The 19,444-nt window shown below is 39.9% G+C and overlaps 1 protein-coding gene across 3 annotated transcripts in view; it reads right to left on the reverse strand.

Annotated features, from left to right (window-relative positions):
* The window catches only part of LOC112229438 (insulin-like growth factor 2 mRNA-binding protein 3), a 36,992-nt gene extending 30,115 nt beyond the window's left edge, over positions 1-6,877 (reverse strand). For 2 of the 3 annotated variants that reach the window (XM_024395263.2, XM_024395262.2), the window contains exons 1-2: positions 6,108-6,876; positions 5,119-5,179 (exon numbers count right to left, since the gene is read on the reverse strand). In XM_024395263.2, coding sequence (XP_024251031.1) covers positions 5,119-5,179; positions 6,108-6,282 — 236 coding nt within the window. In that variant the 5' untranslated portion in view covers positions 6,283-6,876. Of the gene's footprint in view, positions 1-5,118; positions 5,180-6,107 lie in introns of all 3 variants that reach the window. The other variant, XM_024395264.2, reaches the window with a different exon arrangement.
* Positions 6,878-19,444: the final 12,567 nt, after the last annotated feature.

Genomic DNA, 19,444 nt, shown 5'->3' on the forward strand with positions numbered 1-19,444 from the left:
CGATGGTTAGGATTTAATGACCTACGCCCTTCGCCATTTGATGATAATATTGATAATATTTGATCTGCAGTTTCAGAACGTGTGAGTAAGTTACTGTGCCAATACAACTTCAGATTTGTTGTCTGGTATAAAAATATTTTTTACAAGGTCCTAGACTAATACTAAACTAGGTTCAAGTTGAACCATCTTCACAAGGCAGACTGGTACGAGTTGTGGAATTTTACATTACTGACATTCAATAACACTGATTCATCAACACTTACACAGCAGCTTCCTACTCGCCCCTTGACCTGCCTGAATGCCCCACACATGGGACACCTCTCAAATCATGCAATTCTTTATTTTTTTTAACAGATGGAAGTTATATTTTATTTCTGTGTTTTACTCTAATGAATATAGCTTTAATCAGGTCACAGTGTAACATGTTATAGGGTCTGTGTGTGTCCTACAAACTGACTATTACAGCTATAGAGCATGAGAGTTAACATGAAATAAACTAATTAGTGAGGAACTATAAGTAGCCAAAATACACCTACACCCTAAATGTCAGTGGTTGTCCGCTGGGCCCAAAACGACCTTAACTTATTGCATTATTACATTTAACTCCTGTAGCCCCTCATGATCAAGCTACAGCGATTACAATGCGTAGGCCAAAGACCAACAATGACTATGGAAAATGGCACGTTGGAGTAGAACTAAGGCAAATGGCACACTTGCACCAAAACTTAGCCCACCCACCACAACAACCTGCATGCACACCTCGATGGGCCTATCCCACCCAGGCCCTCAGTGTTTGGTCTGGAGTGTGAAGTCACGAGCTCTGCTGGGCGGCTAATGCGTAGCAACCTAGCGGTGCCAAAAGCCCTTGGACCTCATTTATAAACCATGTGTATGTACAAAATATGACCCTAAACATGGGTGCTCTAGTTCACACTCTAAAGTTGCCATTTACTTTAACAAAAACTTAACTTGAAGTGAGATTGTGCTCAGCTTCCCACAAACTTTAGACCACGTGTACACAGTTTCTAGTGGTGGAACTATTGCATTGCAAGCAGCCAAGTATTTTGATAAAATGGCGGATAAAATGGACTCGTTTGTTCATAACAGGTTAATAACAATATGCAATTGTTTGTCGTTAGTGAGAAGAAAGATCAATTTAGTTTATCTTGGCATTCTAAAATATTTAGAGATAGGCATCTATTTTGCTAGGCTATATTCATTATATTATTTCCATGATAATTGAGGGCTCCAGAGTGGCACAGCAGTATAAGACATTGTATCTTAGTGCTAGAGGCGTTACTACGATTCCAAGCTGTTAACACAAGCGGCCGTGAGTCCCATAGGGCGGCGCACAATTGGTCCAGGTTAGGGTTTGGCCAGGGTAGGCAGTCATTGTAAATAAGAATTTGTTCTTAACTGACCTGCCTGGTTATATTAAAAGGTTAAATAAACTTTAATTCAATTGCTGATTTTTTAAAAACCTTTTCTGTGTTGTTTTCATACTCACCAGGTAGCCTACAACAAGTTACAATACCATTCTTCTGATATTTCGTTTAATAGGACACTTGATAGCTTATTTATTTACTACTATTTCAAGTACTTTGCTGTATGCTGTCTGGTCAGGAGCTTAGTTTAGCAGTAGAATGGACGATTACACTGCCCCATCACACAAAAAAGGCAGTAACTGCTAATAGTCAGAAATGTGTTATTTATTGTTGCAAAAATGACTACATGCTTAATCATGTGGACTAGTATCCTGCCTCTATTGTAATGTGTTTTGGAGAAAATGGGGGTCATGTTAGCAGTAACTGCATAAAGTTACTGTAAAACCAAGGTAAATTAAACCAATTTCTCAGTTCCATGCTATGATCAGTTACTGCCTTTTTGCTTGGTAGGGCAGTATAGGCTACTTCCATACGTCTCAACACTGTCACTTCAAATTTCGTGTGTAGACAATATTTTATTTATAAACATAATATATTTTCATAACCTTTGCAAAATAAATTCCTCACCTTTCTGGCCTTCATAGGTTCATATTCCCGAGGTATCCTACAACAAATTAATTGGGCCCCAGTAGACAGGCTATTTTAAAGTATTTTGCTCTATGAAAAAGGTAGGGAGCATAGTTTATAACAAATAGTAGAATTTAACAGGTGAACAGCTCATCTTCTGCGTTGAAGTGTGTATGGCTCCCACTAAATACACATCGTGTCAGAAGTCGTGGGCAGTGAAGCGTATAGGTTAAATAAAAAGTCAATACAAAACACCCGTTTACAGCTCCACAGCAATTTGTAATTGTGTTTGTCTTTCAATAATGTTGTCTGTCAGGTAGCCTTGGCCTGCAGCAAATGTCATGGCTATCAAACCACCAAAGACCTTTGATCAAGTTCGCCATTGCCATTTCCTTCAGAAAACTGCCTCGGCCCAATTCCAATACTTCCAAAGTTTGCAGAAAATAGGTTTTTTTGTTGTCACCATAAAAAGGTGAATAATAGGCATTTTTCAGGTGGAGTAGTAATGCTTGTTTGTTCGCAGAATTTCAGGACATTCTGATTTATAAATGGGAAACATTCGTATGTATGGCGTGCGCCAAGTTTATAAATCTTTAGATATTTTTGTACGAGCGCAGTCTTTTCAGAAAGGGCGGCCGTAAATACTGTGAAATTTACGCAACAGTTATGAGGCCCCTTGTTTGCCCTAGAAAGCATATGTAAATTACAATCCCCAGAACGGCTAAACAATTTATAGAGAGACGTTTTGGGCTCTAAACTTTGTTGATAAGGATCAAGTTCCATTCCAGTGGTGAATCCTTTAAAAGTTCGAGATAAATCAAGATACTTAATTAAATAGTGATCCATTCTGACTACTACATTTGTAGTCATACATGACCACGTGCTGACAGACCAATCACGGGACAGCAGGTTACAATGAAGCTCATGCCCTCATCCACTCTGGACCTCAAAGCTAGTTCCACTACCCCCCCTCTAATTGAGCACTGATTTAGATCTGGGACACCAGGTGGGTGCAATTAATTATCAGTTAGAACAGAAAACCAGCAGGCTCTGGACCTCATAGGGCAAGACTTGAATACCTCTACCTTCGACATTAAGGTTGACTCTCTCAGGCAGGATGAAAATGATTATATTGACCATGATCCTTTGCTAGTAAAGGCCACTTTCACCATAATCCTTAAATATTTTTTTGGTGCCATTCAGCAATATGGCGGGCTTCAAATTCAAATAGTTCCAGCTTCACGTGCCATTGGGAGTTTTCCACAGGAATAAGTGGATGACATCAGCGCTATCACCATCTACTGGTTTTAATGTCTACAGTCCCACCCTGGAACACTGGAGGACACCAGGAGCCTCTGCCTCCTTGCTCGCACTTCCCCTTCCCACAAGTTCAAAGGTTAAGTTGTGGTGATTGGCCGAGCCTCCAGCTGACACTCAGCGGGCTGGAATGCAGAGGGGCCCCAGTGCACACCTCAGTGTGTGTGTGTGTGATGGGCAGGATACTGTTCCCAGTCGCTCCTATAACATTTCCTGTGGCAAAGGGGGGACTTAATCTTTTTTCTCTCCTTTTTCTGTAGGTGGAGGCCAAAAAGCACCAGGCTTACACTTCACTATATATATATTTTTTTATTTTTATTATTTTATTTAGCTAGGCAAGTCAGTTAAAAGGCCTACCACTACAAATCGCCAGTGTCTGTAAACCTACACGTCAAAGACTAATCATTTAGCAAAAAATATCTTGCACTTTGGGAGGGGAAAGGTCAACAAATTGACCAGAGTGATTTGGCTTTTCTTTTTAAATAGGTTAATGATTCCATCCCAATAATGAACGAGCTAAAAGCAGTAAACGCATTTAGGGGGAGCCCTGCAGAAGTTAATTTTGGCCTTAACCTCGACAATTCAATGCATGGACATTTCAAAGCATGCAAATAAATATGTCCACTATAATAATTGTATATTTGAAATATGTTAGCACCATTTTGTGCAGCATGTCAATAAAAACAGATTATTCGATTTAGTAGGCCTACATGGTGGTATCGGAAATTACACAAATCATAATTATGTTTAACTTGACTTCAATATACATTTAAAAGTTGTGACCAGATGCTTGTTTCTAATTCCTTACAAACATAGCAGTAGCCAAACATAAGTAGCCTTTATCCACTGCTTTTAGCTCAAATTATTTCAATCATTAAAATGCACATATAAACACATTAAAGTGCATTTCGGCTCTAAATCCTCTTCCTCCAAATCCTCAAATGATTTCAATAATTACTCATTTCAATGACAGCAATTAAAATCCAAGAAAGGTTTAATAAAGGACTAAATGTTTCATGTGGCGGGTATCCTACATGCCACGCCAAATTGTTGCATTTTTTTGTCCCTCTTCCACGTAAATGAGGATCAATATCGCCCCAGACTAAAGGCTATAACTCAGCATAGCTTAATCCTGTTGACTGTAGCCTACACGGAGCTACATGGTCTTTAGCAGACCGGGGGTTTTCCGAGTCCATCTCGTGCACCATCACAATGAGCGAGGAGAGCAGAAGCATGGGGCAGCAAGGGAGAATCACGGCCAGATCCTTCTCAAATGGACGACTTCAGAGGGCCTACGCCTCAACACACACATTCATACATGTACACACACCTAAGCAGGCCCAGAATGCTATTGCTGCTTAAAATAGTCCTACAGTTTGCAAGTGTTAAACACTTGGAGATTTGCACTATATAGGCTAACTACTTCCACAGATGGGAATGGTGTCTAAAATAAGGTACATTATTTTTTTTTTTAAACAAGTCGCATATTTTAGGTCGCCATAGGCTTGACGGTATGAGATCCTTCATGCCCGTATAATTCGACCTCTACACACACCCTATGAATTTCTGCTTGCCCCAAATGAACAAACATTCCGTCCCTTCCTGCTGACGCCCCAAACACACTGACTACAAGACACAATCAGACCACTTCAATCAAATAACGTTACAAAAATAACATGTTTCCAGAAGTGTCGATGGAGATATGTACAATTTGGCTGAGGACAACAGCAGCCCCTTATAGCGTAAATGGATCAGTTGGACAATAAATGAGTTTATAATCAGAATTTACCTTTGACGTTTAGGGACCGAGTGCTCCACTTCTATGAGTTTTCCATGTAGTTCAACTTTACCTATAGTGAGGAGAATAAATGCAAATTTTAGTTCACAATTAGTTAAGTTCTCTTCAACTGTTCTCATAGGCAGCCAAAAGTAGGCCTCAACTGTAGTTTATGACCAAAAAGGCCTGGCACGAAATACCGTTAATTTCAATCGGAAGCACAATTGTGTGACCATTCAAATGACAGAAATTACTTTATTTTCACTAAGTTTCACCGAACGTAACGTGAATGTCTATTCTAAAAGGTTAAATATGGTATCGATGACAAGTATCCGACACCTGAGCTCAATACGAGGATATTTCGTAAAATCGTAATTTTTTATTCCTAGATTGTGGCCTGCTGAATGCCACTGTTTGTCCCACGTTGCGTACATTTGTTGTCGTTTCTAAATTGTAAATAAAAAGTCGTTTGCATTAGTCTTGCATTTCGTTGGCCTACATTTGACCAATACACAATTAAGCCACCTGGTGTGTCAGCATAGGGCACATGCACTGTGTGCTATAATTTAACAAGTTAGGCCATACTTCCATTAAGACTTTGTTGGTCCACGAAGAGTGCAAACTCAAAGGCGGCAACAAAAGTAACAATACAGAGTTACATTTAATCGAAGTGATCCATGTTAGACACAAGCCTGCAATGTGCGGCCACTGCCTGTGTGCCCGGTTGCTCTGAATGGCGTTACCCTGGACAGGCGTTTCTTCCTTCCTTCACTCAAACAAGTTACTTCAACGTTTTTGTACAAGAGAAAATTCACACTTTGAATTTATCAAAGGCATGGACTATCCTTCTACGGTGTCAGGAGCCAAGCGTGAGGCAAGGAGACAAGCTTGGATACACCCCCACCCTATTGGGCTCCATGCATCCATCTACAACGGTTAAAGTAAACCCGTAGCCATTTCCGCAATAAAGCACCGTTCGAACGCCTTTTTTATTTTCTCACCTGAAAGAATGTCGATGGCCATCATTGCTATTTTTTCATCGGGGCAATCCACGAATGCATAACCAGTTTTGATGAGAAACGGACCACTGTGCGGAATCTTCCACTGCTCAAAGATAGTTTCCAAGTCCTCGGCACTCGCCTCTTCACTCACGTTTCCAATGTACAGCTTATTCATGGTCTGCGCTGAAATTGACAATCTTTACGCAGAAGGAAATCGTGATTTGCTCTCTCGGGTTTGGAGTCGCCAAAATCGCCTTACTACTCAACGGAGTGGCGGTGGCGTGCTTCCCCCAGTCGTTGAAGCCACAGATATATTTGACGGGCAACCTCGTCGCGTTTGCGCTTACTCGCCTCTTCTCTATCGCGCAATTTTTTTTAATCTTAATTATTTATTCAGTTTCTCCAAAACGATAGCTGACTGAGTGAAAAAGGAGACACGACTTTTTTGTCTTCCTCCAAACCCCTTGGCAAAGAGACAGATAAATTCACACACGTTAAGGCTCGTGCCCGCCTCTGAATAAAACCAATATGAAGAAGGGGAAGGAAAAAAAACTAGGATATTCCGGCTTTTTTGAATGAGCCACGTGTTCAAACTACAAATCAACCCCGCACGTGAGGAATCCAAGTTGCTCAATTAATTGTTGGATTGGGAATATGTCACGGGAATCTGGGGTGGGGACCGTAGTCGAGAGAAAATGAGGGGAAGAGTGGATTGGTGTTGGGGGAAAAACCTGGCGAGCTATGTGAGTTAAGAGATTCTGTGAGAACCCAGTGTATCTTTTACTAGAATCACATTTGTGTGCCTTTCTCTGCAAAACCTCGCTTCCCATTGGTCGCTGGTCGAAGTAGTAAAACAGCAGTGCGCGCACGGATATAGCAAGGGGCAACAGTGTTGCGCGCACGCGAGACTGCGGTGGGTGTAGGGTAGGCATACTATAGAGAACGTTATGGTGGGAGAGGAAGAAGGGGGCGGTGCCATTCATAAATTATAACGTCGAGCGACATAATTTATGCATGCGAAAGACATTTGAATTGAATCAATGAAAGTTTAGAATGCGTCCTCCTTAGGCCCATGGCCCGGTCAACATGGGAATGACACGCTTACTACCAACCACATGACGGCATCCATCTTCTCTAACAAGATTTAGGTGGTTCCCTGCTTTAGTCTACAATACAGATTTGTCCATGTCCACACGAAATGGCAGAGAGGGGAATAGGGTGTCTTGGGGCGAGATTGCTTGTTTGTTTTCGAAAACACCCATCTGGAGAAGAAACCTATAGTAGAACCTACTGCATATGGCGAACCGCTTACTATTTCCGGCATGGGTATATATATGCTTTGTTCAGAGAGGGAAGGTCTCGTCATCCAGAGAAATGCCCCTAGCGAATTGGCGACAACAAGCAAGCAGGTTTCTTTCAAATACAGTCTGGCTGGGCTTAGTACGTTAATTCAGATAATTAATTACACTTGTTAATATGTATCCAGTGTAAAAGTGTAGTTAGGGGTAGATGAAATTCACAAACGTGCAACTTCATTGACAAGTACCAAATTACTAGGCTACATTTACCATACGTATGATCTCAGTCCGTCAACTATCCATGCTGATATTCAGGCTAAAATTACTAAAAATATGTTCAGCTAAAGACATTGAGGGAATAATATAATGGAAGTAATTATACTTGGTCTAATTATTCTACGTTATAAAGTGGATTTATATCTGCTCAATTGGCCCACGTTCGAAACGCATGCATGGCCACTGTTGAATTCCGTTTTAGTGATTTTATGCACACATACCTGAGCAGAGTTGGATAGTTCATAGTTTAGCCAGTACCTGTACAACTTGTTTAGTACTACACAATATGCATGGGAGTGCATATAGTTTATTCAGCTGATTATTCAACTTTTAAATAATGTGTGTGATCAACATCTAATGCCATATTGAGAAAATGCCAACTTCAAATGTATACTGCAGGAAACGTTAGTATTTTGCTTCTAGACAACTTAAGAACAATTGATGATTTCAGTTTTATGGACATGTTCATGTTAGGCATAAGGAAATCAATTGTGACTTGTCAAAGCCTCAAAAGGTAGGCCCTCTGCTAAGGCACACTGGCAGCACTTTAGTTGACGTACTCTGAGCTGGCCAAACAGAGTGCTCTACTATTGGTTGGAAAGACTGACCAATCACAGAACTCATTCTCACACCCCTACCACTCTCGCTGGCTCGAGCTCAGCGTGTTCAGTCATTGGCTATTTTGCACCGCTATTCTATATGAATCAGCGCGCGAAAGAAAATGTAGTTTTTCTACTTATGAATAAAGGTGATAATCAATTCTTAATCTAACGAAATAATTAAGATGCAACTAGATACATGTTAGGCTACGCCACAAAAGCATTCCCATTATTTGAGTTGGTAAAGTGAGTTAAATTTGGAGATGGGAATTATCTTATATAAAATGAAAATATAATTACAAGGAAAGTCCTAAATGAAAGGGTTTCAAACAAACCACTATTAGGCCTATACGTTCTTCTGCTTCGCAAATTCACATGTAATTGATTAAATGGTGAACATTTAGATATGTGTAATCTTTCCCTAATCATGTAAAAGCCTATTAAACGTTAAACAATAAACAACCGCGTTATGAATTCGTTACAGTTCAATAGCCTATATTGATTCAATTTATTAAATGAGCCCAACTCTAATTACATGCGTTGTGAAATAACGAAATTTTTATATGAGACCGTTTTCTATAAATGTGTAATAGGCTATGTGTTCATATAGATAAAAGATTGGACTATCAGTGTGACTTAAAGTCTACACTTTGTTCACGTCCAACAAAAGTCGCAGTCCTGGTTTACGATTCCAGGCTTGTACAAGGCGCTCAGGAACTGCGAAAGGGTGAATATATCCGTGAGGAATGTACATAATTAGTCCCCGCCCCCATTCTTTGGGGGGAAACTTCGGTATGGCTGTATTCCATAGGGGTAAACAGGCTTCCATAAAGAAAGTTTCATATCCGAGACTACGTCTTGTGTGGAATGATTAAAGATAGTTATGAATGGAAAGCACACGGGAAACGTCGGTGAGATTTTAAGATCAAATTGGATGATATTTCTTTCCATATGGAAGTTTAAACAATATATATATATAGTACGTGATATATCGTGTTGTGGGGAACAATGTCTCATTCGTTCCGGTTGTTAAGTGAAACAAGGGATACCTTTATGGAAACAAGGGATACCGTTTTGGGTGAAACTACAATCTAACCCTTAACAACTACAATCGAACCCTTATCTATTTATTTATACTTCAGTCGACTATCTCTTATCATCTCTTTGTTAGTCACAATGTATTCCAATGGTTGACTGCTTGAGCTAGAACGTATGGAACATTCTTGTAGTGAACGCCATGTTGTAGTGAATGTCGAAAAACGTGTTTGAGAACTTTTCTCTAAGGATTTTTATAATTGATGTGATATTGGATAAATTGCTCTTTGAAACCGACATTCATATATGGCACTTAAATTGCATGAAATGTACCTTAAAATGTTTTGTTTTTTAATAATTGTATTTGTCTTTTCCCCTGTGAGGTCCCCCTATAGACTTCCACACAGAAAATGGCGGTGTTCTGCCTAAGCCAATTTCAATAATCATTCTAGAAAACAATGTCAATTGGTAATGAAAGTTTCTAAGCAAATGACAAAATATGAAATTCATTAACATTAACTTTCTAAACATGGTTTGTTCCCTTTACATAGTCCTTTAAAAAAACGTGTGATGTTAAAGACTGTTTTACGTGATTTGCATTGGACTATGCATTCAAATTGTTGTTCGAGACCCGTTTTGTCAGCCTCTGGATCTAGGCCTACTTTTATGTGAATGTAAGTGTGATCGTTTTAATTAGTGATTCATAGTATTGCTGGTGAAGATGTAAAAGGTTTCTGGTAATGAACTTTAGAAATAGCTTAGGAATGTTTTAATAATATAATATTTGTTTGATAACAGAAATTCACTTGTCAGAAACCTGTCCAGAAATAGATGTTGATAAATTACACTGTACAACATTCCATTAAACAATAAATCAACTGATTTATAAATGTCAGCTAATTGTTTTCTTGATAGAAATGGTCTAATATCAAGTTGCAGTATATCGTCATTTCATGGTACATTTTATTTACTCCAATTCAATACAAAAAAAACCAAATTTATGAATGATAACCTCAGGGAATATTATGCAGTTGAATTCTATTTAAGTAAACCTCATGATTTGAAAATGTATCTGTTTTTTATATATTAAATGATATCAAATTAGTTTCCTGAATCTGAATGGTCTTCAGGTAAAATGGAACTGACCCAAGCTCTGATGCAAACTACTCTTCAAGTCACTTCATTTGAACACCACCAAGCATACATTAGCCTATGTTAATTTATTAACACCAAGTTGCTTTGGAATTGATGTATAATTAACTTGTGATCAATGGTTGATTATGGTGTTATGAAATCATATTTGAAACGGTTATTTATTGGTGTTGTATTGAAGCAACTGTACAAAGAAAAAATAGGTTTTACATGGTCAGATATAGTAGTACAGCACCCCTGGATACAATTATGGTTAAGGGCCTTGCTCAAGGGAACATCAACATATTTGTTGCACCTTGTCTGCTCAGGTATTCGAACCACCAGCCTTCTGGTTACTGGCCTAATGCTCTAACCGCTAGACTAGCTGCCGCCCTTAGTGCCAATGGTAAGATCATTCATAAGAAGACAACAAAATATACTTAAGTTCAGACCTAGCCTCTGCAAGTTTGAAAACCAAACAGATTAAAACACCTCTCACCAATAAAAGAATGTTAAAAAACAATACTGGCATGCAAGCTGGCAGCCGGTAAAGGTTTTCAAATGAATAAAAAACAAATCAATTTGAATTAACAGGTGAAAAATTAGCTGAGTGCAACATTCAGAATGTTGCAGATAGAAGTGTGATGAATAGAGTATAATGACTTATGTATTACATGATAAAGTATCATGTCTGTTCTATATTCTGGACATCATATTTTCATCTGCCATGGTGGGAACTTGGCACCCAGAATCAGAATAACATATATTGTCCTACAAGAGGAAAATCTTTAAAGTAAGCCTTTGGTCAATGGAAAAGAGATCTTGCCTGATTCATTTAGATACTACAATATCATACCAACTTAATATTAACTCTGTTAAAGTAGGTCTATAGACAGTCATGATAGATCAGGGATGATGAACAGTTATCATCTCAGTCCAAAAACCACGCCTAGACCCTTGTCTACTCAGCTGGTGTTTGCAGATCTGAAAGAGACCGAGAGGTGTAAGCAACATGGTGATAGACCTCTAAAGTTGTCTCTGCCATATTGCTCAAACCTATCTGGTCCTTTCAAATCTGCAGATACAGAAGTGATAGGTGCTAGGGTTGTTTTGGAACCGGGCGGAACTAGTCATTAGTAATCCACTATTTAGGGAATAGGGTGCCCTTTGGGGGACACATCATGTTTCTGCTCATGAGGTCAGGGAATAGGCTATCAGCTCATCTTGACTGTGAGGAAGAGGATATCCTTGTGCCACTTTTTCTCCTTGCAGACATATAGCAGAGATAGCCGTGCAGTTGTGTCGGGCTTCAACCTCAAGGGCCACTCATCTGGTTTCCACACATGTGAAAGTCACTTTTACATTTCCTAACACAACTTTGTTTTATTGGTTTAACTGGTGAATGTTTGATTCACCAATGTTTGGATATGATTTAGTTGATGATGTTTTCCCAGTCTCATCCAGTGAAAAGCAGGTGAAGCTTACTGTTCCGAAGTCATCTGCATTTTAAATGCTAAATACTTGTGATCAATAAGTATGTATGATCAATTTTCAATAAGTATGTATGTATCTACGATCAATGTTCTAGAATGTTTACATTACTATTCACCAACAAGTCTCTGTAACAGATGGTGATGCTGATTTTAAAGGTGGTCAGAGAAAGGTGAATGTGGTCTTTTGAGTCGTTTACCCTCTTTCAAACATGTGCTACTCTACTTTAATTCAACCATTACTTTTCTAAGATAGTTACGAAACGTGGCGAAGTCTTCAAATTATGTAGACAATGCCACGCACATTTACGTAGAAAAATTCTTAGCATCCCTTGTCTGTCACGAATGTTGAGTAATATTATATCCTGAACAAAAAGATAAAACACAACATGCAATAATTTCAAAGATTTTACTGAGTTACAGTTCATACAAGGAAATCATTCAATTTAAATAATTTAATTATGCTCTAATCTATAGATTTCACATGACTGGGAATACAGATATGCACCTGTGGTGGTCACAGATGCCTTTTCAGAAAACCAGTCAGTATCTGGTGTGACCACCATTTGCCTCATGCAGTGCGACACAACTCCTTCGCATGGAGTTGATCAGACTGTTGATTGTATGTGTGGAATGTTGTCCCACTCCGTTTCAATGGTTGTGCGAAGTTGCTGGATATTTTCGGGAACTGGAACTCGTCAACCCAGAGCATCCCAAACATGCTCATTGGGTGACATATCTGGTGAGTATGCAGGCCATGGAAGAACTAGGACATTTTCAGATTCCAGATCCTTGCGACATGGGGCCATGCATTATCATGCTGAAACATGAGGTGATGGCGCGGGATGAATGGCACGACAATGGGCCACAGGATCTTGTCACAGTATCTCTGTGTATTCAAATTGCCATCAATAAAATGCAATTGTGTTTGTGGTCCGTAGCTTATGCCTGCCCATACCATAACCCCACCATGGGGCACATCATGTTTTCAACATTCACATCAGCAACCCGCTCGCCCACACGATGCCATCCACATGGTCTGAGGTTGAGGCCGGTTGGCCCGTACTGTCAAATTCTAGAACGACGTTGGAGGCGGCTTATGGTAGAGAAACAAACATTGCATTCACTGGCAACAGCATTGTGTGAGAACTGCACATTTTAGTGTGGCCTTTTATTGTAACCAGCACAAGGTGCACCTGTGTAATGATAATGCTGCTCAATCAGCTTCTTGATATGCCATACCTGTCAGGTGGATGGATTATCTTGGCAAAGGAGAAATGCTCACTTACAGGAATGTAAACCAACTTGTGCTCAAAATTTTGAGAGAAATAAGATTTTTGTGCGTGTGGAACATTTGAGATATTTTAGTTCAGCTCATGAAACATTGGACCAAGACTTTACATCTTGCATTTTATATTTTTGTTCTGTGTATTTAAGCTTACTCTGCCAATTGTCTGTGGTTTTGGTCCCACATCTGGTTGAAATTTGAGAGAAAATACCCACAGGAAAGTATTATAAAACCGGGATCTATTTATGTGACAATCAAGATTGTCTTTTGCTCATGACCGAATGCATGAGCACAAGATGGAAGTACATGCATGCAAACCAAGCATACTAACCAAAGTCTTGCAGGTGGTTTTGCGCATGTGCCAGGTGATATACATTTCTACTTCTGTACCGGTTCTCTAAAAAGTCTGGAACAATATTCACAGGAAAGTATTATTTGTCTCAAATTTTGAGCAGTTGGACCAATAAATCCAAATATAATTGTATTCAACAATCCGGCTTGTAGAGGACCTGAGAGGCCCATTTCCAGAATCAAACACTCATGTTCCAGACGGTGTATTACGATATTCACTGTCTGGTCCCCAGGAAACCTCAAAGTACGACCTCTTTCACTGTAGCTATTCCTCTTTACATGAGGAAGATGAAACTATAGGTCAACATCAGTGGTGTAAAGTACTTAAGTAGTACTTTCAAGTATTTTTACTTCAGTAGTTTTTTGGGGTATCTGTACTTTACTTTTTATATTTTGGACAACTTTTACTTCACTACATTCCTAAAGACAATAATGTACTTTTTACTCCATACATTTTCCCTGACAACCCAAAGTACTCGTTACATTTTGAATGCTTAGCAGAACAGTAAAATTGTGAAATTCACACACTTATCAAGAGAACACGTGGTCATCCCTACTGCCTACGTTGTGCCGGACTCACTTAACACAACAGCATCTTTTGTAAATAATGTCTGAGTGTTGGAGTGTGCCCCTGGCTATCCATACATTTAAAAAAAGAAAAAAAAAGAAAATGGTGCTTGTCTGCATTGCTTAATATAAGGAATTTGAAATGATTTATAATTTTACTTTTGATAGTTCAGTATAATTTAGCAATTCTGTTTTTATACTTAGTTGAAGTTGGAAGTTTACATACACCTTAGCCAAATACATTTAAACTCGGTTTTTCACAATCCCTGACATTTAATATTAGTAAAATTCCCTGTCTTAGGTCAGTTAGGATCAACACTTTATTTTAAGAATGTGAAATGTCAAAATAATAGTAGAGAGAATTATTTATTTCAGCTTTTATTTCTTTCATCATATGGGGTCAGAAGTTTACATGCTACAAAATACTAATTGAGTGCATTGCCTTTTAAATGGTTTAACTTTGGTCAAACGTTTCAGGTAACCTTCCACGAGCTTCCCACAATAAGTTGGGCAAAAATTTACCTATTCCTCCTGACAGAGCTGGTGTAACTGAGTCAGGATTGTAGGCCTCCTTGCCCACACACACTTTTTCAGTTCTGCCTGCAAATTTTCGATAGAATCGAGGTCAGGGCTTTGTGATGGCCCCTCCAATACCTTGACTTTCTTGTCCTTAAGCCATTTTGCCACAACTTTGGAAACATGCTTGGGGTCATTGTTCATTTGGAAGAACCAAGCTTTAACTTCCTGACTGATGTCTTGAGATGTTGCTTCAATATATCCACATATTTTTCCTGCCTCATGATGCCATCTATTTTGTGAAGTGCACCAGTCCCTCCTGCAGCAACGCACCCCCACAACATGATGCTGCCACCCCTGTGCTTCACGGTTGGGATCGTGTTCTTGCAAGCCTCCCCCTTTTTCCTCCAAACATAATGATGGTCATTATGGCCAAACGGTTCTATTTTTGTTTCATCAGACCAGGGGATATTTCTCCAAAAAGTACAATCTTTGTCCCCATGAGCAGTTGCAAACCGTAGTCTGGCTTTTTAATAGCGGTTTTGGATCAGTGGCTTCTTCCTTGCCGAGCGGCCTTTCAGGTTATGTCGATATAGGACTTGTTTTACTGTGGATATAGATACTTTTGTACCTGTTTCCTCCAGCATTTTCACAGGGTCCGTTGCTGCTGTTCTGGGATTGATTTGCATTTTTTGCACCAAAGTACGTTCATCTCTAGGAGACAGAACGCATCTCCTTCCTGGGCGGTATGACGGCCGCATGGTCCCATGGTGTTTATACTTGCAGACAATTTTTTCAAATTATGACTCAAATTATGTCAATTAGCCTATCAGAAGCTTCTAAGGCCATGACATAATTTTCTGGAATTTTCCAAGCTGTTTAAAGGCACAGTCAACTTAGTGTATGTAAACTTCTGCCCCACTGGAATTGTGATACAATGAATTATACGTGAAATAATCTGTCTGTAAACAATTGTTGGAAAAATGACTTGTGTCATGCACAAACTAGATGTCATAACCGACTTGCCAAAATTATAGTTTGTTAACAAGAAATGTGTGGAGTGGTTGAAAAACGAGTTTTAATGACTCCAACCTAAGTGTTTGTAAACCTCCGACTTCAACTGTATTTTTAGCAAATTTAACATGTGTAAATATTTGCATGAACATAAGATTCAACAACTGAGACAAACTGAACAAGTTCCACAGACAGTTGACTAACTGAAATTGAATAATGTGTCCCTGAACCTTTGGGAGGGTCAACATTAAAAGTAACAGTCAGTATCTGGTGTGGCCACAAGCTGCATTAAGTACTGCAGTGCATCTCCTCCTCATGGACTGCACCAGATTTGCCAGTTCTTGCTGTGAGCTAATACCCCACTCTTGCACCAAGGCAAGATCTGGGCTATTTGCTAGCCATGGCAAAACACTGATATTCCTGTCTTGCAGGAAATCACGCACAGAACGAGCAGTATGGCTGGTGGCATTGTCATGCTGGAGGGTCATGTCAGGATGAGCCTGCAGGAAGGGTACCACATGAGGGAGGAGGATCTTTTCCCTGTAACACACAGCGTTGAGATTGCCTGCAATGACAACAAGCTAGAGTCCGATGATGCTATGACACACCGCCCCAGACCATGATGGACCCTCCACATCTATATTGATCCCACTCCAGAGAACAGGCCTCGGTGTAACGCTCATTCCTTCGACGATAAACGCAAATCCGAACATCACCCCTGGTGAGGCAAAACCACGACTCGTCAGTGAAGAACACTTTTGCCAGTCCTGTCTGGTCCAGCGACGGTGGGTTTGTGCCCATAGGCGACGTTGTTGCCCGTGATGTCTTGTGAGGACCTGCCTCACAACAGGCCTACAAGCCCTCAGTCCAGCCTCTCTCAGCCTATTGCGGACAGTCTGAGCACAAAGTACGTTCATCTCTGAGACAGAACATGTCTCCTTCCTGAGCGGTATGACGGCTGCGTGGTCCCATGGTGTTTATACTAGCGTACCATTGTTTGTACAGATGAACTTGGTACCTTCAGGCGTTTGAAATTGCTCCCAGGGATGAACCAGACTTGTGGAGGTCTACAATTTTTTTTCTGAGGTCTTGGCTGATTTATTTTGATTTTCCCATGATGTCAAGCAAAGAGGCACAGAGTTTGAAGGTAGGCCTTGAAATACATCCACAGGTACACCTCCAATTGCCACAAATTATGTAAATTAGCCTATCAGAAGCTTCTAAAGCCATGACATCATTTTCTGGATTTTCCAAGCTGTTTAAAGGCACAGTCAACTTAGTGTATGTAAACTTCTGACCCACTGGAATTGTGATACAGTGAGATATAAGTGAAATAATCTTTCTGTAAACAATTTTTGAAAAAATTACTTGTGTCATGCACAAAGTAGATGTCCTAACCGACTTGCCAAAACTATAATTGTTAACAAGAAATTTGTGGGGTGGTTGAAAAACAAGTTTTAATGACTCCAACCTAAGTGTATGTAAACCTCCAACTTTAACTGTGTGTGTGTCTGTGCCTGAGTATCTCTTCACAGTACTCTGTTCCACAAGGTGTATTTTTATCTGTTTTTAAATTGTGATTCTACTGCTTGCATCAGTTACTTGATGTGGAATAGAGTTCCATGTAGCCATGGCTCTATGTAGTACTGTGCACCTCCCATAGTCTGTTCTTCACTTGGGGATTGTGAAATCACTAAATACGCCCCTGCACATAAATGCACACACACACTTTACAACACCACGACAGTTGATAACAAGTTAATTATACATAAACAAAAATGGAATAACACATGAAATAGGCTGAAATAGGCTAGGGTGTACTACATTCTGTGAATTGACTATAATTCTCCCCTCCACTGCCCTGTTCAGCGAACAGTCAGCTTAAGTCTGGCTATGTATTTAACTGGACCTCCTGGCTAGATGACTACGGCTTTGGAAAGTGTACTGACCTGAAGAGATGTAACGTCTTCCCAGATGGGAAACCCTTCCCTCAGAGCAACGACTGGAGACACAAGGGCTACGTCTACGTATGGCACTCCATGGGTAAGAGTCTCACTCAAACACAGTCAATTACCCATAGACATGCACACAGTAATAAACACACATATACATGCACCATGTCCCTCTCCCTGTCCTCCCAGAGGACCTGAGCCCTAGGACCATGCCTCAGGACTACCACCTGGTCGTGCTGCTATGGAACCCTGACCTGTTCACCGGACTCTCTCTCTCTCTGCCACACCTGCTGTCTCGACCTCTGAATGCTCGGCTATGAAAAGCCAACTGACATTTACTCTTGAGGTGCTGACCTGTTGCACCCTCTACAACCACTGTGATTATTATTATTTGACCCTGCAGATCATCTATGAACATTTGCACATCTTGACCATGTTCTGTTATAATATCCACTCGGTACAGCCAATAGAGGACTGGCCACCCCCTGTAAACTTCAGACTTCATCTGTAAGTATACTTAAACCAAATACTTTTAGACTTTTACTCAAGTAGTATTTTACTGGGTGACTTTCACTTTTACTTGAGTCATTTTCTATGAAGGTATCTATACTTTGATAGTATGTATGACAATTGGGTACTTTTTGACCGCTGGTCAACATAGACTAGTAGAGTAGGTGTACTTACTTATATTTTCCGTAGTAAGTGTATCTTGGAATAAAAATGGTTTTGTTCTTGAGAAAAGACTTTGAACCTTGTACTAGAACTAATGGTTTCTTATGAATCTGTAGCATTATCTTCTATAGTTTATGTTCCTGGCCACAGTAGTGTGATGGTAGCCATTACCCAGGTGGCTCCACTGTCATTAGGGCCAAGGTCTCCAGATAAACATTTGTTTTCTCCCTTCTATTATACCATTGCCTCTGCTCAGTCACCTAGCCTGCCTGATCTTCTCTGGCACTTTTTTTACTCAGCATTTTCTTAGCCAAGGTGTGTCACTCACTCTTGGACTGATTGGATTATCCAGCATGGCAGAAATGCAATGCATAGAGCTGACAATCCCTGTGGTCTTCTATGATCTGCTCTTCTACACCACATTGATCTGAACGCTATGTCCTCTTGAGTGGAGTGTAGAGCTGTAATTCACATTTTATGTGGAGAACAGGTTCTTTCTACAGTATTTAGTGTATTGCTATCTGCAGTGTTGGGTATGGTTCCCCATGCTGAACACACACTATAAAGGAGTGTCTGACTAGTGTAAACATTAACAGGTATTGTCAAAAACAGAGGAGCAAAGAGGTGTGAATTTAGCTTGTTTGATCAGAGATGGGCTGAATACAATACTTGTCAGTCGGGGATAATTAGCTTGAGAAGTAGGCACATTTCAGTGAAGGTATGAATGTCAAAAGCAGTGGTTTCATTTATCAATCATGTGTGCTTATACTGTTCTTACGAGCAAGTCATTGGCAAATACAATGAACAAAAATATAAATGCAACATGTAAAGTGTTGGTCCCATGTTTTATGAGCTGAAATAAAAGATCCCATACATTTTACATATGCACAGAAGGCTTATTTCTCTCATTGTGTGCACAATTTTGTTTACATCTCTGTTACTGAGCATTTCTTCTTTGCCAAGATAATCCATCCACCTGACAGGTGTGGCATGAAACAGATTAAACAGAATGATCATTACACAGGTGCACATTATGGTGGGGACAATAAAAGCCCCCTCTAAAATGTGCAGTTTTGTCACACACAATGCCACAGATGTCTCAAGTTGAGGGAGCGTGCAATTGGCATGCTGACTGCGGAAATGTCCAC

Source organism: Oncorhynchus tshawytscha, linkage group LG31 (assembly GCF_018296145.1).
Source record: "Oncorhynchus tshawytscha isolate Ot180627B linkage group LG31, Otsh_v2.0, whole genome shotgun sequence".
Taxonomy (NCBI): Eukaryota; Metazoa; Chordata; class Actinopteri; order Salmoniformes; family Salmonidae; genus Oncorhynchus; species Oncorhynchus tshawytscha.